Raw genomic sequence first — 21,208 nt, 5'->3', positions numbered from 1 at the left:
ACCACATCAATAACCTCACAACAGGAATAATGGGGCTTTTCAATGATATTCACTGCTGTACATATATACACACGCAGAATATGTTACTCTCTCAATAAAGGTTGGAATCACTGGAAATTTCTGGTGTGTTGGTCGCTCTCTTGTGTGCAGTCCTTCTTCTATCTAAAGCATTATTTTTTGCATGTTTAGAAATTAAATTAGGACATCTAAGGGTGCATTTACATGGGACAATCTGCCGGTCTGCTGAACAGATTCCTGACAGTTCATCTAGTGATAATTGTTCCTGATTAGGGATGAGCGAGCACCAAAATGCTTGGGTGCTCGTTGCTCGAGTCGAACTTTTCGTAATGCTAGAAAGCTCGTTTCGAGTAATGAACCCCATTGAAGTCAATGGGGGACTCGAGCATTTTTGTATGGGACCGATGCTCCGCATAGGTGACGACTTGTGAAACACTAGAAAACATCACAAAGTCATGGAAACACCACAGAAAAGGATAGGGAAGGGCAGGGGCAGGCTGAGGCTCCCAGGTCCAACTATTAAGCCAAAATGGGGGCAAGAGGTTGGCGGTCACCCCCCTAAAAATTTACTTAGGACAAACCCTCTTTAGCAAGCCACACGCACTGGCACATCTTAGCCAAGCACCACACTACCTGCAACCAAGGACAATCCCTGCCTGCGGGACACACCGCTGCCTCTTCTCCTGGGTTACATTCTGGCATTGCTGTCCAACCCCCCCGCACGACCCTGCGTCCACAGCGCACACAAAAGTTTCCCTGTGCAGCGTTCAGTTGCCCTCATGCCACACCACCCTCATGTCTATTTGTAAACACGTACTGGATGAGGAGGAACCGGAGGCACACACTGCAGAAGGTTGGCAGGGCCAGCCAGCGACCCTCTTTGAAAGTGTGGGCGATAGCCCACAATGCTGTTGAGAACTGAAAAAAATATATAGGCGAACCCCTGCAACATTTCCGTAGCAAGAGTATAGGCAGACCCCAATAACATTTCTTTAGCAAAAGTATAGATGAACCCCTGTAAGATTTCCTTAGCAAGAGTATAAGCGAACCCCTCAAACCATTCAGTGGAAAAGGTATAGGCAGACCCCAGTAACATTTCTGTAGCAAGAGTATAGGAGGACCCCAGTAACATTTGTGTAGCAAAAGTATAGGCAGACCCCAGTAACATTTCTGTAGCAAGAGTATAGGCGGACCCCAGTAACATTTCTGTAGCAAGAGTATAGGCGGACCCCAGTAACATTTGTGTAGCAAAAGTATAGGCAGACCCCAGTAACATTTCTGTAGCAAGAGTATAGGCGGACCCCAGTAACATTTCTGTAGCAAAAGTATAGGCGGACCCCAGTAACATTTGTGTAGCAAAAGTATAGGGAGATCCTGGTAACATTTCTGTAGCAAAAGTATAAGCGAACCCCTCAAACCATTCAGTAGAAACTGTATAGGCAGACCCCAGAAACATTTCTGTAGCATGAGTATAAGCGGACCCCAGTAACATTTCTGTAGCAAAAGTATAGGCAGACCCCAGTAACATTTCTGTAGCAAGAGTATAGGCGGCCCCCAGTAACATTTGTGTAGCAAAAGTATAGGGAGACCCTGGTAACATTTCTGTAGCAAAAGTATAAGCGAACCCCTCAAACCATTCAGTAGAAACTGTATAGGCGGACCCCAGAAACATTTCTGTAGCAAGAGTATAAGCGGACCCCAGTAACATTTCTGTAGCAAAAGTATAGGCAGACCCCAGTAACATTTCTGTACCAAAAGTATAGGGAGACCCCAGTAACATTTCTGTAGCAAGAGTATAGGGAGACCCCAGTAACATTTCTGTAGCAAAGGTATAGGCAGACCACTGTAACATTTCTGTAGCAAAAGTATAGGGAGACCCCAGTAACATTTCTGTAGCAAGAGTATAGGCGGACCCCAGTAACATTTCTGTAGTAAAAGTATAGACGAACCCCTCAAACCATTCAGTAGAAACTGCATAGGCGGACCTCAGTAATATTTCTGCAGCAAAAGTATAGGCGGACCCCAGTAACATTTCTGTAGCAAGAGTATAGGCGGACTCCAGTAACATTTCTGTAGCAAGAGTATAGGCGGACCCCAGTAACATTTCTGTAGCAAGAGTATAGGTGGACCCCAGTAACATTTGTGTAGCAAAAGTATAGGGAGACCCTGGTAACATTTCTGTAGCAAAAGTATAAGCGAACCCCTCAAACCATTCAGTAGAAACTGTATAGGCGGACCCCAGAAACATTTCTGTAGCAAGAGTATAGGCAGACCCCAGTAACATTTCTGTACCAAAAGTATAGGGAGACCCCAGTAACATTTCTGTAGCAAGAGTATAGGGAGACCCCAGTAACATTTCTGTAGCAAAGGTATAGGCAGACCCCTGTAACATTTCTGTAGCAAGAGTATAGGGAGACCCCAGTAACATTTCTGTAGCAAGAGTATAGGCGGACCCCAGTAACATTTCTGTAGTAAAAGTATAGACGAACCCCTCAAACCATTCAGTAGAAACTGCATAGGCGGACCTCAGTAATATTTCTGCAGCAAAAGTATAGGCGGACACCAGTAACATTTCTGTAGCTAAAGTATAGGGAGACCCCTGTAACATTTCTGTAGCAAAAGTATAGGCAGACAGCTGTAACATTTCTTTAACAAGAGTGTAGGCGGACCCCTGAAACATTGGTATACCAAGAGTAGAGGCCAGTGATGGCGAACCTTTTAGAGCCCGAGTCCCCAAACTGCAACCCAAAACCCACTTATTTATTGCAAAGTGCCAACACGTCAGGGGGCGGGGCTTATCACGACGTATGATTTTAACCCCATCATTCTAAAAAGGACAGGGCTGTTTCAAAATAGACAACGTGCAGATTTTGACTGCTTTTTGGATACCGAAATACTGCAGAATGTCCTCAATGGAAATTTCTGTCGCAAATTCTGCAGCATTTCTGCATCCAAAAAGCAGTCAAAATCTGCATGCTGTCTATTTTGAAACAGCCCTGCCCATTGCCACCAAATGTAAACATACCCCAGCGGTAATAGCGACCCCCCCCCCCCAGCGATAATAGTGACATCCCACAGCGTTTCTCCCAGCAGTCATAATGCCTCCCCTCCCCCCCAGCGATTCTCCCAGCAGTCATAATGCCTCCCCTTCCCCCCCCAGCGATTCTCCCAGCAGTCATAATGCCTTCGCTCCCCCCCCAGCGATTCTCTCAGCAGTCATAATGTCTCCCCTCCCCCCCCAGCGATTCTCCCAGCAGTCATAATGCCTCCCCTCCCCCCAGCAATTCTCCCAGCAGTCATAATGCCTCCGCTCCCCCCCAGTGATTCTCCTAGCAGTCATAATGCCTCCACCCCAGTGATTCTCCCAGCAGTCATAATGCCTCCGCTCCCCCCAGCGATTCTCCCAGCAGTCATAATGCCTCCCCTTCCCCCCAGGTGGTTCTCCTAGCAGTCATAATGCCTCCCCTCCACCCCAGCGATTCTTCCAGCAGTCATAATGCCCGTCCCCAGCCCCACATACTTACCCCTCCTCCATATGGGAGCGCCGTTTCTCTCCTGTCTGATCCCAGGTGCACACTGACGGCAGTGTGCTGTTGGATGTCTCCTCTCCCTGCTCTTGCGGAGCCAAGTAGGAGAGGTCAGGGGATGGGGGAAGACGATCCTGGCTGCACACTGACTCACAGTGTGCGCCAGGATCAGCAAAGATAGCAGTGCTAAGTGAATGTCGGCAGGGGAGCCGCGCCCCCTGCAGGAATTCACTAGTGTGGTGAGCGGCCGATGGTGACGAGGGAAGGCGTTGCGTGCCTCCTTTGGCACGTGTGCAATAGGTTCGCCACCACTGGTATAGGCGAACACCTGAAAAAATTTGGTTATTAAGAGTGTAGGCAAAGGCCGGAAAAATTAGTTAGATAACAGTATAGGCGAGGGCCAGAAAAATTGGTGTTTCAAGCGTACAAGTGTACCCCTGAAAAATTGCTCAACCGCGAGGGCAGGTGAAACCCATAAACATTTTTTAAAGATACAGCTCGCTGTTGTTTAATTTGTAACAGAGCCTGGGGGCAGCCCTTTTAAAGTATCAATACTTTCGAAACTTTGAAAAATTGTAAAACACTTTTAACCCCTTAATGACATGGCCTATTTTGGCGTTGAGGACCAAGCGATTTTTTGGTATTTTTCCATCTCCATTTTTCAAAAGCCATAACTTTTTTATTTTTCCGTCGACGCGGCCGTATAAGGGCTCGTTTTTTGCGTGGCGATCTGTAGTTTTTATCGGTGCCACTTTTGGGTATATAGACAATATCGTAAATTTTTTATTTTTTTTTTTAATGATAACAGGGAGAGAAAACGCATCAATTCTGCCATAGATTTTTTTTTTTTTTTTTTACAGCGTTAATCATGCAGCATAAATGACACACTAAATTTTTTCTGCGGGTCGGTACGGTAACAACGATACCAAAATTGTTATATTTTTTTTAGGTTTTTACACTTTTTTGCAATAAAACCCCCTTTTTTTGGAAATCTTTTTTTTTTCTCTATAGCTGCATTCAAAGTCATGTAACTTTTTTATTTTTCTATGTACGGAGCTCTATGAGGGCTTATTTTTTGCGAGACGAGCTGTAGTTTTTATTGGTACCATTTTGGGAAATGTACGGCTTTTTTGATCACTTTTATTGCATTTTTTGTGAGGCAAAATGCTAAAAATTAGCATTTTGCCTCTGTTTTTTAGCGTTTTTTTTTACGCTTTTTGTCGTACAAAATAGAAAGCGTGTTCAACTTTTTGTACACGTCGTTACGGACGCGTCAATACCAAATATGTGGGGTTTTAGTTTTTTTTTCCCTTTTTTTATGCTAATATTAGAAAAAGCATAAAAAAAGGGGTTTTTTACATTTTTTTTTTACATTTTTCTTTTTTTTACACTTTTCTTTTCTTTTTTTTACACTATTTGAGTCCCTCTGAGGGACTTGCAGCACTATGCCTATGATCGCTGTCATAAGGCATGGCAAAGCTACTGCTCTGCCATGCCTTATCGCTTGTACAGCGATTATAGGCACAGGCAATACAGGACGCCGGTGTCTGGCGTCCTGTTGCCATGGTGACAGGCCGGGCTCTCGCGATAACATCGCGAGTTCCGGCCGGAGACACACAGGGATCGCGATCCCTCTGTGAACTCTTTCCCTGCCGCGATCTACTTAGATCGCGGCAGGGAAGGGGTTAACAGCGGCGGGCGCATCTCCGATGCCCCCCCGCTGTTGGAGCGGGACGCCGGCTGTGACTGACAGCCGGCTCCCGCTGCGGGATAGCGCGGGATCTTATGTGATCCCGCGCTATCTCCAGGACGTACCAGGTACGTCATGTTGCGGGAAGTACCAGGCTGCCATGACGTACCAGGTACGTCCAGGAGCGGGAAGGGGTTAAACAGAGCCTTTTGGGACGCAGAAAAATTGGCAGTTCAGCGTGATGACATGGTGTTTTAGGAGGAGGAGGAGGAGTAATAATATCCGAGAGTGATTGACAAAGCTAATTCCCCCTTTTTTGTGGTGATAGAGGATGCATTTTTCTCCTGTTGCAGCGAAAAGAATCATTAGGTTCCGCTTCTTTCCGCCTGTGGAGAAGAGACGTCTGGGGAAATCCAGCCTTTGTTGATCTTTATGAGTGTAAGCATGTCGGCGCTGGCAGTTGACAGGTGGGTACGCTTATCCGTGATGATCCCTCCAGCTGCACTAAACACCCTCTCTGACAAGTCGCTAGCGGCAGGGCAGGCCAGCACCTCCAGGGCAGGCCAGCACCTCCAGGGCGTACAGCACAAGTTCGTGCCACGTGTCCAGCTTTGACACCCAATAGTTGTATGGAGCAGAGGGATCACAGAGGATTGTGGTACAATTGGCTATGTACTCCCTCACCATCTTCTTACAGTGTTTCCTCTGACTCAGCCTTGACTGGGGAGTGGTGACACAGTCTTGCTGGGGAGCCACAAAACTGGCAAAGGCCTTGGAGAGTGTTCCCCTGCCTGCACTGGACATGCTGTCTGATCCCCACTCCTTCCCTGCTACTTGGCCCTCTGAACTGCGTCTTCTGCCACTAGCGCTGTCAGATGGGATCTTTAGCATCACTTTTGCACCAGGGTCCTGTGGTATTGCATCACTCTCGTACCCCTTTCCTCTTCGGGAATGAGAGTGGAAAGGTTCTCCTTATACCACAGGGCGAGAAGGGCGTACACCCAGTAATCCGTGTTGGCCAGAATGCATCTAACCTGAGGGTCACAGGAAAGGCAGCCTAACATGAAGTCAGACATGTGTGCCAGAGTCCCAGTACGCAACACATCGCTGTCCTCTCACTAGGAGGATGACTTTCAGGATCATCTTCCTCCTCTTCAGCCCATACACGCTGAACAGATAAGAGGCAAGCAGCATGGGTACTCTCAGCAGTGTGGCCAGCTGTCTCTTCCCCGTCCTTCTCCTCAAGCGACATACTGTCATCCCCCGTCTCCTGTTCCAACCGCAAAATGTCGGCCTTTATGCTTAGCAGCAAACTTCTCAGCAAGCAAAGCAGCGGGATGGTAACGCTAATGATTGCCGCATCGCCGCTCACCATCTGGGTAGACTCCGCAAAGTTTCCGAAGACCTGGCAGATATCTGCCATCCATGCCCACTCCTCAGTAAAGAATGGCAGAGGCTGACTACCACTCCACCGCCCATGTTGCAGCTGGTATTCCACTATTGCTCTATGCTGCATGTACAGCCTGGCCAACATGTGCAGCGTAGAATTCCAGCGTGTGGGCATGTCGCACAGCAGTCGGTGCTCTGGCAGCTGGAACAGACGTTGCAATGTTCTCACGGTGGCATCGTCTATGGTGGACTTGCGGAAATGTGCGCAGATGCGGCGCACCTTGCCGAGCAAGTCAGACAAGTGGGGGGAAGTTTTTCAGAAACCGCTGAACCACCAGATTGAAGATGTGGGCCAGGCATGGCACGTGTGTGAGGCTGCCGAGCTGCAGAGCCGCCACCAGGTTACGGCTGTTGTCAGACACAACCATGCCCGGTTAGAGGCTCAGCGGCGAAAGCCAGGGGTCGGTCTGCTCTGTCAGACCCTGCAGCAGCTCAAGGGCTGTGTGCCACTTGTCACCTAAGCTGATTAGTTTCAGCATGGCTTGTTGACGCTTGCCCACCGCTGTGCTGCCGCGCCACACACTACCGACTGCTGGCGACGTGCTCACACTTCTTAATTGAGAGGTAGAGGTGGCAGAGGAGGAGGAGGGGGAGGGTTTGCGGGAGGTGGCATAAAACGCTGCATATACCAGCACCGAGGTAGGACCCGGTATTCTGGGTGTGGGTAGGACGTGAGCGGTCCCAGGCTCTGACTCGGTCCCCAACCTCAACCATGTTCACCCAATGTGCTGTCAGGGAGATATAGTGGCCCTGCCCGCCAGTACTTCTCCACCTGTCCGTGGTTAAGTGGACCTTCCCAGTAACCGCCTTGGTGAGGGCACGATTTATGTTGGGGGAGACGTGCTGGGACGGCACACTGGGAAAAATAGTGGCGACTGGGGACCGAGTAGCGCAGGACCGTCGCCATCATGTTTTTGAAAGCCTCCGTTTTCACAAGTCTGTACGGCAGCATCTTCAGGCAAATTATTTGGCAATGTGCACGTTTAAAGCTTGTGTATGCGGGTGGGTGACGGCGTATTTGCGCTTTCGCTCCAACGCTTGTGTTAGCGACAGCTGAATGCTGCGCTGAGAGACATTGCTGGATGGAGTGGAGGACGGTGGAGGTGAGGGTGTGGGTGCAGACCGGGAGGCGCTCGTGCCTGTATCCTGGGAGGGGGATTGGATCTGTGTGGCAGGTTGGGGCACAGGGGAAGAGGCAGTGGTGTGACCCAGAGGCGGTGAATGGCCTTCGTCCCACCTTGTGCGGTGCTTGTCCATCATATGCCTGCGCATGCTGGTGTTAGTGAGGCTGGTAGTGGTGGCTTCCCGGCTGATCTTGATGCGACACACGTTGCACACCACTGTTCGTCTCTCGTCTGCACTCTCACTAAAAAGCATTCACATCTTTGAACACCTAGCCCTCTGCATGGAGGCTTGCCGCGAGGGGGTGCTTTGGGAAACATTTAGGGGATTCTTCTCTCTGGCCCTACCTTTACCCCTGACCACTCCACTGCCTCTTCTAAACTGTCCTGCTGCTGCATTTGCCTCCCCCTCTGAAGCCCTGACCTCAGTAGGCTTAGCAAACCAGGTGGGATCAGTCACCTCATCATCCAGCTGCTCTTCCTCCAAATCCTCTGTGTGCTCCTCCCTCAGACTTACTGCCCTTACTACTACCTCACTGACAGATAACTGTGTCTCATCATCATCCTCACCCACAAAAAGCTCTTGAGACAGTTGCCGGAAGTCCCCAGCCTCATCACCCGGACTCTGGGAACTTTCCAAAGGTTGGGCATCGGTCACGACAAACTCCTCAGTTGAGAGAGGAACCAGTTTTTCCCACTCATGGCGGAGACCCAAGAACAGTTCCTGGGAGTCTGCCTGCTCAGAATATGTCATTTTCATGGAGTGAGGAGGCTGGGAGGAAGGAGGAGCAGCAGCCAGAGGATTCGGAGTTGCAGTCCCTAAGCCGGGAGTAGTGGACTGCGTAGAAGACTGGGTGGTCGATACATTGCTGGACGCGGTTTTTTGCCATCCACGACAGGACCTGCTCGCACGGCTCTGTTTGTAATAAAGGTCTACCACGCGGACCCGTAAATTGTGATATGAAGCTGGGGACCCCAGAAACTTGCCTCTCTCCTAATCCCGCAGCAGCCGGCTGTGATTCACCACGCCCAGAAACTCGGCCTGTGCCCACACGCTGACTTGGACGTCCGTGTCCACGTCCACGTCCTCGACCCCTACCCCTACACCTCATCATGGCGGATTACGAATAGAGCAGGGCCCAAATAAATTACCCCACTACAGCACTGACAACTGGGCCTTAATTCACCGCACACAGAGACTTGTAGATAGTGGAGGCTCTATGCTGTGACTAGGAAAAAAGTAATCCGCTGTCTCGCGCTGATACCTTGGGGTAATTTACTGCTCGCAGAGACTTGTAGATAAGAGAGGCTGTATAGTGTGGGAGAAGACTCTAAAGCCAGCGGATAGTGCTGGTAACTGCGGCTATCTCAAACCCACCATGGAAAGGGTATTGTGAAGCGCTCTGCACAGCGGCAGAGCTGAAATACTTTGCAGTGGCCCAGGAAATATTACAGTACTGTTTAGCAGTGCAGTGAGACCTCTGAATAACTGAAATAGTTTGCAGTAGGCTAGGAAATGTTAGAGTGCAGTTTCACGGTGAGAGCTGGTTGTAGGGCACTGCAGGCTGAGAACACTATTACGGAAATGCGGGGAACAGGCCTAGATGCGTAATACAAAAGTTGGTGCACTACTGCTCCCAGCCAGCCACAACTCTAAAGCACACAGTCAGATGTAGCCCTAAGAAGGAGCATTGGGGTTCTTGCACGGAGGATCAGGACTGTATAACTTTTCCTATAGAAGTGGCTGCATCCCTAAAAAATCGCGGCATGTCCTATCTTTGGGCATTCCCACAGAATGCCTTTCCTATTGTTTTCAATGGGTCTAGTAAAAACATTGCATGGTGTGCGAGGTGCACCCGAATGGAACGTGATGCAAGGTTTCCCATTGAAAACAATAAAGATTGCTACTTGACACAAAAATGCCTCACATCTACAGGGACATCGCATGTTACCGAGTGCGATATTGCGCACGGCCCAATATCACGTCTGCCCAGGGGAAATTAGCCTTAGGCTAGTTTCACGGCCCAATATCATGTCTGCCCAGGGGAAATTAGCCTTAGGCTAGTTGGACATGACCATATTTTTGGGCTGTGGGCTGTCTGTGTGCTTCCATGGGCAGCATTCAGCCCCATTAAAAGCTATGGGGCTATACAGGGTGTGGATCCAGCACAATACTGCTGTCCTATACTGAAATAACAAGAACGTACTTGACCAAGAAGGCTTCCTACACAATGGTATGGCACGTGGGCCCCTAGGGAACCCCAGAACATGAATTTCAATTTTTTTGCTATGGCCCCTGTAAGAGATAGACAGTAAAACCCGATTGCAAAGTTCAGAAGAAGCTCATAAGAAGTAAAAAGAAAATGCTTTCTGTGTCTCTCTTAGTGTCGTGGGACAGCTACTATTACTGAAGAAGGAACGTGTACCGGAAGTGGTCTCCTTCTGCTATGATAGGGGCTAGGTCATCCAGTAAAAAAAAGAGACACCCAAATCTGAAACCCCCAGTAGGGCATATGAAAAGAGATTATCTAAATCTGTGTGGTGAGTAAGGGGTTAAAGTGCGGGAATTGTTAGACTGACAATTTTTTCTTATCACAGATCAGATAATAAAGGTGTATGAAATTAGCAATACTGATGTATGTGATAAATATAATATGACCCTGTAAGATAAGAATGAAGTGTTACATTGAATGAGATGTAGGATGGCTGCAGTTCCCTTCACATGACTTTCCCTCCTTAGCACGTCCGACCTACCAAACCAAAAAGAAATATTTCAGATGTTTTATGAATTTCATTCCAAACAAGCGTCATCTACATAAACAGCAGCTGCTTCTACAACTGCGCTCTGCTTCTGCCCAACCCATTGCCTCCTGTCTATCACGTGGCTGTGATGTCATCCAAGGTCCTTTCAGCACGAAGAATCAGTCGGCGCAGGATCAACTTTCGGGAAATGACTCGGCGGATTGCTGGGAAGAGACTTTATTAACCTGTTCAGACTCTGAAATGAAGGAGACTTTGCTTTCATCTGAAGAGCGCAGAGATATGTAACCCGTTACTTTGTATTGTACATATACGGTCACGGACATTCTGCCTCGATACAAAGTGTCATCATGGCAGGCTTTCTTAGCCCTATAAAGGAGTTGGCGCTGCATCGTAAAGCCTGCACATTAATACGGGCTTGTAAGGAAGAAGAACTACGTGCGTTACTGTCCAAGGATGAAGCCAAGAAACTTATCAGGAAAACCAGTGGGAACGTGCTAAGGCGTTGTCTTAAAGTTGCTATGGTTAACAAATATATTGGATGTATTGAAGAATTGTTAAAAGCTGGAGCCAACCCAAGGATTCTGCTTGATAGTTGCTCTGTGTCACACCTACTTCAACGTCGAGGGAATGTCAGACTCCTCCAGCTGCTGTTGCAGTATGGAGCAAGCGCAGATTCTTGTGAAGGTGTGAAATCATCTCTACTCTTGTACGTTGCAGCAAACCATGGATATATTGATTGCTTTAGAATGTTACTTCTTTATGGGGCTGACCCTGATTTTAAGTGTTTCCACTATGATTTAGAAGGCGATACTCCAGATGATAGATCAGTACTAGGAATGTGTCTTAAAAGGAACTTTGAAGCCCCATTTGTGGAACTTCTCATCCAGTTTGGTGCTAATATGTATTTACCTAATATACAGAAAGCCCTTCTCGAAGTTGATAATGATGCCACAAGACTTCTGGATAGAGAAAAGGGTAATGACATCTGTTTCTTCTCAATAGAGGATATTGTATGTGAAATTTGAGATAGACCGTTGCCAGAGTTGTCTGACTGCTTATTTCTCTCTCCTCACTGAGAAGACAGGCACACTTGGTCCCTTAATGGCACTATATAGCTAACAGCAACCTACCAGGTTGATAAATGCACAAAGAGTTCAGTGACTACAGTCAAATATGATTCTATAAGCTTCAGGTAATAGATAATGCCGGGGTATTCTTTAATATACTATGGAGAGCTCCCCAAATTGCTCTTCTGTGTGGGGTCTGGAGTTCTTGCCCTGACAACTGCTTTGGTTATTTGTAATCCACAAGAAGACTAATAACTCAAATGGGTAAGAATTTTGTCAAGGGGAGAAAGTTCACATCTATTTACAACCTGGGCATCTTCTGTATATAACTATACATGTGCAGCTGGTATAAGTTAGAAATAAAGGTGAAAGCCCTCTCTGACTGACTGATAGACTGACTTACCACTAATTCTTCTCTAACTTCCCAATGTCGTACAAACATGAAATTTGAAAGGAGCATTCTTTGGGTCGTAAATAGGAAAAGTAAATGGGTCACAACTAGATTATTCGATGCTAAGTGCAAAACTATTTGCACCCCTATGTAATGTACCTAATCTAATTCTCTAACTTCCTGGTGTCCTACAGCCATGCAATTTGGCACAAGCATTCTTTAGGTCCTAGATAAGAAAAGTAAAGAGGTCACATCTCGAAAATGCAATGCTAATTGCAAAAGTATTGGCACCCCTATAAAATGTACCTAATCTAATTCTCAAACTTCCCAGTGTCATACAAGCGTGAAATTAGGCACAAGCATCCTTTACATCCTAAATAGGAAAAATAAAAGAGTCACAACTCAAAAATTCAATGGTAATAGCAAAAGTATTGGCACCTCTATGTAATGTACCTAATTTAACCCCTTAATGACGCGGCCCTTTTTCTTTTTCTATTTTCATTTTTTCCTCCCCCCTTTAAAAAATCGTAACTCCTTTATTTATCCATCGACATCACTGTATGAGGGCTTGTTTTTTGCTGGACGAGTTGTATTTTTCAATGGTACTATTTAAAGTACCATATAATGTACTGAAAAATGTTTTAAATAGAGATGAGCGAACGTACTCGTTACGAGTACTTCCGCACCCGAGCACCGCCATTTTCGAGTACAGCAGTATTCGCGCGTAAAGATTCGGGGGGCGCCGTGGCGGTACAGGGGGTAGCAGTGGGGAGTGGGGGGGAGAGGGAGAGAGAGAGGGCTCCCCCCTGTTCCCCGCTGCTACCCCCCGCACCGCCGTGCCTCTCCCCGCCCCCGGCGCCCCCCGAATCTTTACGCCCGAATACTGAAGTACTCGAAAATGGCGGTACTCGGGTGCGTAAGTACTCATTACGAGCACGTTTGCTCATCTCTAGTTTTAAAAATTCTAAGTGGAATAAAATGAAATAAAAAGCAACATTTCGCCATCTTTTAGTGCATCTTGTTTTGTACGGCGCTCAAACAGCAAAAAAAAAAAATGACCTGATAACTTTATTCTATGGGTTGGTACGATTACTACGATACCAAACATGTATAGTTTTTTTTTACTATACTCCTCTTTTTTTTTCCAAAGACATTTAATTTTTTTCAATTACTTTCTGCCGTCATTTTGTGCACGCAATAACTTTTTTAATTTTTCCATCGACATAGTTTAGCAAGGGCTCATTTTTTGCGGGATGTTCTGTAGTTTCTGATAGTACCAATTTGGAGTGCATACGACTTTTTATTGCGTTTTTTTCTGGGAGACAGGGTAACCAAAAAAGTGTATTTCTGGCGTTCTTTATTTATTTTTTCCGGACGTCGTTCACCATGCGGGAAAAATAATGTGCTGCTTTGATAGTTCGGACTTTTACGGACGCGGCGATACCAAATACATATTTTTAATTTATTATTTAGATTTTTTAATAATAGATATGGCAAAAGGGGGTGATTTAAACTTTTGCAACTTTTTTTTTTCAATTAAAAAAAACTTTGATTTTTTTTTTTTACATTACTTTGAAGTCCCCCTGGGGGACTTTAATATGCGATGCATTGATCGCTCCTGATGTATGACGTAATGCTATAACTATATCATACTGCTTTTTGACAGGCAGTCTATCGAGCCACTCCACGGGGATGGCTTGATAGGCAGTCTGTTAAGGCAGCCCTGGGGCCTTTCATTAGGCCCCTGGCTGCCATGACACCTGCACGGCTCCCCCGATCTCACCGATGTTCGGGAGATTTAAATGCCGCTGTCAGAATTGACAGCAGCATTTAAATGGTTAATAGCCGCGATCGGCCGCGGGTGTCAGCTGTTATAAACAGCTGACGCCCGCACTGTATGAAGAGAGGTTGCTACGCAACCTCTCTTCATACATACCCCGACATACCATGACGTACCGGTACGTCATTGGTCATGAAGGGGTTAATTCTCTAACTTCTCATGTCGTACAAGCATAAACTTTGGCACGAACATTCTTTATGTCCTACATAGGAAAAGTAAAGGGGTCACAACTTGATTATTTAATGCTAAGTGCAAAAGTATTGGCACTCCTATGTAATGTAACTTCCCGATGTTGTATAAGCTTGAAATTAGCACAAGCATTCTTTACATCCTAAAGGCCTCGGTCACACGGGCGATTTTTCGTGCGATATGCGCATGCGATCGCCGATTTTATAGAACCATTGCTTTGCAATGGTATCGGACACATGAGCGCTTTTTATGCGCTCGTCCAATTAATTATAGAACAGAAATAGCAGATCGCGCCTATCTGCGATCTGCGATTCCTGTTCTTCTCTATATGTGCTTAATAGGGCCGGCGGCAGCAGCGCCGACCCCATTGACAACATATACTAGACAAATCATTCTCCTCTGCCACAGCTGTAACAGCTGTGGCAGAGAAAAATGATGGTTGCCCATTGATTCAATGGAGCCGGCAATACAGCCGGCTCCATTGAAAGCAATGGGCTGCCGGCGATCGCAGGATGAATTTTCGGGAAGGGCTTAAAAATATAAGCCCTTCCCTGAAAATCATCCAAAAATGTGTAAAAAGTAAAAAAAAATATATACTCACCTTCTCCCGGCAGACGGAGTTCAGCCGCAGCCGGCCGGCAGTTCTCCTGAACTGCTGTGTGTATTATTCAGCAGCCGGGGATTTAAAATCCCCGCCTGCTGAATGAGCTGCCTCTGATTGGTCACAGCCCTCACCAATCAGAGGCAGCTCTCACTCACCCATTCATGAATGGGCGAGTGAGTGCTGCCTCTGATTGGCTCAGCGCAGGGACCAATCAGGGGCAGCTCTCAGCTGTCATTCAATAGCTGAGAGCTGCCCCTGATTGGTCCCTGCGCTGAGACAATCAGAGGCAACACTCACTCACCCATTCATGAATTCATAAATTGGTGAGTGACAGCTGCCTCTGATTGGTGAGGGCTGTGACCAATCAGAGGCAGCTCATTCAGCAGGCGGGGATTTTAAATCCCCGCCTGCTGAATGCTATTCACAGCAGTTCAGGAGAACTGCCAGCCGGCCGCGGCTGAACTCCGTCTGCCGGGACAAGGTGAGCATATATTTTTTTTTACTTTTTACACATTTTTGGATAATTTTCAGGGAAATTCATCCTGAGATCGCCCGCAGCCCATTGCTTTCTATGAAGCTGGCTGTATTGCCGGCTCCATTGAATTCAATGGGCTGGGCAGTGCTCCACTGCTCCAGCCCGTTTCAAAGGAAATGCGGCTAGGAGCAGATTTTTCGGGCGATTTTTCGGCCCCGGTCACGCGATTTGCGGATGCGCATCCGTCATGCGATCCGCAAATCGCCGCAAAAAACGCCCGTGTGACCGAGGCCATAAATAGGTAAAGTTAAAGGGGCACAACTCAATTATTCAGTGCTAAGTGCAAACGTATTGGCACCCCTGTGTAATGTACCTAATCTAAGTCTCTAACTTCTCTATGTCATACAAACATGAAATGTGGCACGAACATTCTTCAGGTCCTAAATTGGAAAAGTAAAGGGGTCACAGCTTGAAAATTCAATGCTAATTGCAAAAGAGAGTGCACTCCCATGTAATGTAACTTCCCGGTGTTGTACAAGTGTGAAATTTGGCACAAGCATTCTTTAGGTCCTAAATAGGAAAAGTAAGGTCCTAAATAGATAAAGTAAAGGGGTCACAACTCGATAATTCAATGCTAAATGCAAAAGTAAGTGCACCCCTGTATGATTAAACTTGCAGTGTCGTGCAAGCGTGAAATTTGGCGCGAGCCTTCTTTAGGTCATAATAGAGGACAGTGGGGGGGGGGGGGGACTGGCATATTCTGCAGAGGGACATCAGTACATGCAGACTGAGGAGAATCTAATGCTCCCTTTCTGTGTATACATACTTTATTCCTCTGTTCTTCTAAGGTAACATTTACTTCACAAAATTTTCTGTGTGCACAACACGTAAACACCTGTATCAAATTAATTTGGGCAAAGCCAGATACACCAGCTAGTCCTGTATATAGTGATATGGAGCATGATGGTATAAGCTGATTATTTACTGTATATGACTGAATTCTTTACACACAATTCAAAAATGCATCAGAAACCTGCATGCGGTTTTAAAAAGTCGAATGTGTTGTTTAAATCCACATGCAGTTTCTAATAGTGTATGCAGTGTATTAAAGGCACATGGGGTTTTTGAATCCGATATGCAGTTTTTGGATGTGTTTTTTAATTGTGATTCGAAAATGCAACAAAAATTATGAATGCAGTCTAAGGGACTGCAAACTGATTTTCAAGTAGTCAAGGAAATGCGTCGTGTTTGGAAAGCCAATGCCAAGGGGTTAGATCATGTAGGTAAATTTGTTTTGCAGCTGCATGCATCACAATTTAGATCTGGGTACAGGTAGAGGTACAGGTGTGTGTGTAAGGCAGTGGGGGGGTGGGGGACGTTGGCTGGTGAGCTGAGCTCTTGCACCAGGGCCCCAGAGTCTTTAACTTACGCCCCTGCTGTAATTAACTTACTTTGAGCACATTTTTCCTTCTTTGGACTAGTTCTAATATACTTTCTTCCTGTATAGATCGCTGTACTGTACAGTAGTGTCAGACTACAATCTCATCCTGTACTCTGGTCTTATCTTCTGTACAGCTCATCCGAAATCCCTGAAGTCTCAGTGTCGTATTGCTATAAGAAGGCGGCTGAAACAAGTGGGGAAGCTTCGTCTCATCCATCAGCTAGAAATCCCTAATGAGCTGATGGAATACTTACAGTACCACAATGAGTTTGATGACATAAAGAAGCTGCCAAGATGTTATGATCTACCTTGTATAGATACCAAGGTAAAGCATTAATTGTAGGCAATTTAGTCACTGGATATTCCTAGAGGTTCTCTCAGTTACCACTGGATCGAGGGGGTTTTACCAGCAAATACATTTATGCCGTATGTTCAGGATTAGGCAGCCCTCTCCACTTTTATCTCTGTCTGAATATGGAGGCTGTCTGACCCCGCAGAACGGGTTTCAGGGGGCTCTGTACTCTCATGAGGTGAAGGTCATAAAAGTGTGACTCTCACCTATCAGGCAAAATGAAAAAGCTAGAAATCCCTGATCAGCTGATGGAATACTTACAGTACCACAATATGCCGTATAGCCCAGAGAAACTGGCACGACATTATGACCTATATCCTCCGGTAGTTATTAATGTGAAGCTTTTATTTTAGGCATGGTTAGTCACTGGATATTCCTAGAGGTTCTCTCAGTTACCACTGGATAGAGGGGGTTTTACCAGCAAATACATTTATGCCGTATCTTCAGGATTAGGCAGTCCTCTCCAGTTCTATCCCTGCCTGAATATGGAGGCTCTCTGACCCCGCAGAACAGGTGTCAGAGGTCTCTGTATTCCCAGTAGGTGAGGGTCCCATAAGTGGGAATCCCACCTATCCGACGTTTATGGCACATCTTTGGTGTCTTTTGATACAGTTGTATAGTGTATGCTTTGATATATTCACTAATGATCCCTGCACATTTAATAACAGTAAGGCTAAATTCACACAGGCGTAAATTGGCCCTGTTTTCACAGCCTGGCTGATATATGTCACCCATCTGAGGCATTGGCTTACATTGCCTCAGTTCAGATGGCCATTTTGCTGGTGCATAAAAACAGCCGACATAGCGCATAGTTCTGAACCAATCTTTCCCGGCGGGAATACACCTGTCCAATTGACTCCTGTGGGAGCCTATGGGAGCTGCCTGGAAAAAGGGAGGTGAGAGGGAGTTTAGCAGTGGCTCTGTTAAACTCCCTCCCCTTCCCTTCTCCTCTATGCCCCTTCTCTAGCTGTGGGCAAAGGGAGGGGTGGGACAGGGTGGGTGAGTAGCACCCTGCCTGCTCCTATTGCTGGCAGGTGGCAAGGGGCAGAGATGGGGCAGAAGTTTAGAAAACTAGCTCCCGCCCAGTCCAACCCCCACCATTGCTAGGAGCGAGTAAGGGGCGGAGAAAGGGAGGCAGTTTAGCAGAGCTAAACTCTCTCCCTCTGCCCAACAGCATTCCGGGTGCAGCGTATACATGTCACCCCTGCGCCGTCTGAACAGCTGCATAAACGGGAGATGCACCTATTACTTGGTCACGGCTGCCTCTCGTTCACGTGATTTTCGGCCGCGCTGTGGCTGTGGCACAGCCAGCCAAAAATCATCGCACCTGTGTGAATGAAGCCTAAGGCATACAATGTTACGGCTGTATAGTTCTGTACTTTTGCCATTGATTTCCATTGAAAAGAACATAGAACACTTTTCTTTTCGTATACTCTTATACTCCATAGCACAGATTTTAAATACAGTTTAGAGAAAGCGACACCGAAGAATACCAGCCAAATGTACACTAAAAGTCACTCTTATGACATGTGTTTGGCTACAGATAGCCTGCAGGTATGTTAGATATTTATACCAGAATGTCTGCATGCATGATGCAAACGTGGAGTGAATCTAGTCTGAGATTATCTTTAACATAAGATGTCATGTTTCTTCTCACTTCACATCTTTGTCTGTCAATATATCTAGTAGTACTACCCCATTTCCCCCAAAATAAGACAGGATCTTATATTAATTTTTGCTCCAAAATATTTCTTTTTTACTTGTATAGCTACCTGGACACTATTTAAAAATCATGCTAGGGTTTTTTTCGAGGCAGGTCTTATTTTCAGGGAAACGGGGTTGTTGTACCATTTCCACCTGTTTTTCTTTCTGTTTGTCTATGGGTCAATGCAGACGGCCGGGTTGGATCCCGCCGCAAGATTCTCGCAGAGAGATGCTCCCTGTGCCCCTGCACTGACGGGCAGCTCACCTCCTCCTGGCATCTTGTCTCTGCTCTGCTATGTGCCGGAGCATCACCAGTGGCATTTCTGTGCGGGCCTCCGCGATTTGTTTACCGCACAAGTTATTACGCGGTCAAATAGCGGCTGCCTGCATAGGATTGCGTGCACACATGCAATCCTATGGCAGCGTGCACAGGCGAAAATTCTGCAGCACATCCCGCCGCGGAACTTCTGCCCATCTGCATTCACCCTACCAGCTGGTATCAACTTAATAAATGCCTGCTTTGTTCCTCAGAATTGGTTCTTTGGAGCCGGTTTTAAATACGAACAAGAACAAATATATTTGTGACCCAGAGTGACTGCTCATGGTAACCACTGCAGAAGAGGAAGATGATGATGAAGACAAGCCAAAGAATCCCTAACTTACTGTGCACATCCTATAATACTGCCTTTACCTTCTTATCTAATCCTGCATTTATTGTGGACTGATGACAATAAGATCACACAAAGCTACAATGCTTGTCAGCAATCACCACCTAAATAAAGGGGCGCACCAAGACTCCAAGCTAGAGAACATGAACAAGTGTATTATTTAGAGTCGTTGACAGCCTAGACATGTTGCGAGGTTTGTTAACACTTTCATGGCATATTCACAGGACATGCCATGAAAGTCTGATGGCTACAAAGTTGCACAAACAGAGTTACTGAAACAGCTGATCTTTCTGTATTGCACAGTTTGCATAACTCCTGTTGACTTCTATAGGAAACAGCATAGTGAAGCCTGCTTGGCTGTACTTCTAAGTCCTGACCACCTGGGACCTACATCTATCAGATTTGCATATAGCCACAGAATATGCAATGAAAGTCCCAGAAGGGAATACCCCTACAAAGGGTCAGACATTGAATCACAGGCAAAAAAATACTTCCAAGAGATGGCTGTTGAAAGGGAGTTAATTTTCATTTTTTTCCTATGGAGCATTGCCAATAAAACTGCACACACAACTGGGTCTACTTACTAAGAACCAGAACTGTTCCCCCTCCTCCCAAGTCCTTCCCACAGCTCGGAGACACTAATATCTCTGGGAACATTCTTGCCTGGTCATCAGGCTATGTAATAGCCAATAAAGAAAGTGACCTGGCCAGAATGGGGTATATGTCCTACAATAGAGAACTTGGAAAGCTAAAAATCAAAATTAATGTCTAGTAGTTAAACGTATAGCAGATATTTGAGTTGGTTGGAGGAAGAGTACTGGAACATAAAGTTGACACATGGAGGTCAATTCTCATGTCCTATGGTGGTAGTGACTGACAGAGCTAGGTGACTATGGAAATTATGTTAGCAATATGACAATCATAAGAAAACAAGAAAAAAAATGTATGTCTGTCTGAACTAGGCCCTGGACTGCTACGGTAACCCATCCGCACCTTGCCATTGCTTGTTAGGGGAACGACAATGGGGCAATCGAGAGCTCACTGGATAATGTCATGGATGTCACAGGTGTCAAAGCCACTGTATTTATGTTGAGAGTGAGTGTCAACTGGGTATGGAGTGGGTTTCGCTGTCGAGTCTGCTCCATACTTACTGTATGGCCTATGTTACACATTTCTGTCATATGTAGCTAATGGAATGATGTCTATGTTCACCTTCACAAAGAGATTATTTTTATTGCCCCAATATATATAAAATGAAAAATGAAACAACTTTGCAAAAAGTATCACAAATTTCCTATTGTCTTAACTTATACAGCTCCAGTGCAGAACGGTGTGTCTCCATGGTAACAGACAACAAACCCTTTATTGTCTGATTCTGCCATCATACTCTCAGCAATCCGACCCTCTACATCCTTCTAACTGAATAAATGTATGACTAGCCTAAAGTTGGGAAAAGATGGAAGGGAGTCTGAGTGCAGGAGGACTGGAGAACATACATCCTGGAAATATATACAATAAAGGAATTGGTTCCACCACATCAATAACCTCACAACAGGAATAATGGGGCTTTTCAATGATATTCACTGCTGTACATATATACACACGCAGAATATGTTACTCTCTCAATAAAGGTTGGAATCACTGGAAATTTCTGGTGTGTTGGTCGCTCTCTTGTGTGCAGTCATTCTTCTACCTAAAGCATTATTTTTTGCATGGTTAGAAATTAAATTAGGACATCTAAGGGCGCCCACCCACTGGCGATTTTTTTTCCCTGCGAAATTCGCTGCATTTTTTTCTCTGCAGGGGTCTATGGGACTTGTAATGTTAAAATCGCGATCGCGCAAAATCGCGATTTCGCGGTAAATTGCGATTTTGCGCGATCGCGATTTTAACATTACAAGTCCCATAG

General features: G+C 46.1%; 1 protein-coding gene across 2 annotated transcripts; it reads left to right on the top strand.

Annotated features, from left to right (window-relative positions):
- The first annotated feature begins 10,711 nt into the window (after positions 1 to 10,711).
- LOC136580813 (ankyrin repeat and SOCS box protein 12-like) lies at positions 10,712 to 20,947 on the top strand. 2 transcript variants are annotated; one of them, XM_066581672.1, is made up of 3 exons: positions 10,712 to 11,543; positions 16,710 to 16,768; positions 19,163 to 20,947. In XM_066581672.1, exons 1-3 carry the CDS (start codon positions 10,916 to 10,918, stop codon positions 19,214 to 19,216), a joined length of 741 nt encoding a protein of 246 aa, XP_066437769.1. In that variant the 5' UTR covers positions 10,712 to 10,915; the 3' UTR covers positions 19,217 to 20,947. The 2 variants fall into 2 exon arrangements, with proteins under 2 accessions (XP_066437769.1, XP_066437768.1); XM_066581671.1 differs by having other exon boundaries at positions 16,710 to 16,900.
- Positions 20,948 to 21,208: the final 261 nt, after the last annotated feature.

Source organism: Eleutherodactylus coqui, chromosome 10, assembly GCF_035609145.1.
Source record: "Eleutherodactylus coqui strain aEleCoq1 chromosome 10, aEleCoq1.hap1, whole genome shotgun sequence".
Classification (NCBI taxonomy): domain Eukaryota; kingdom Metazoa; phylum Chordata; class Amphibia; order Anura; family Eleutherodactylidae; genus Eleutherodactylus; species Eleutherodactylus coqui.
Note: the sequence above shows the minus strand (reverse complement) of the source record. Positions and strands in the feature narration are given on the sequence as shown.

Bases quoted from the DNA above. Each gene is read 5' to 3' on its own strand.
- LOC136580813 (XM_066581671.1), top strand. From the start codon at position 10,916: ATGGCAGGCTTTCTTAGCCCTATAAAGGAGTTGGCGCTGCATCGTAAA. The intron at 11,544-16,709 runs GTAATGACATCT...TCTTCTGTACAG, and splicing joins ACTTCTGGATAGAGAAAAGG to CTCATCCGAAATCCCTGAAG. The intron at 16,901-19,162 runs GTAAAGCATTAA...TTTGTTCCTCAG, and splicing joins TACCTTGTATAGATACCAAG to AATTGGTTCTTTGGAGCCGG.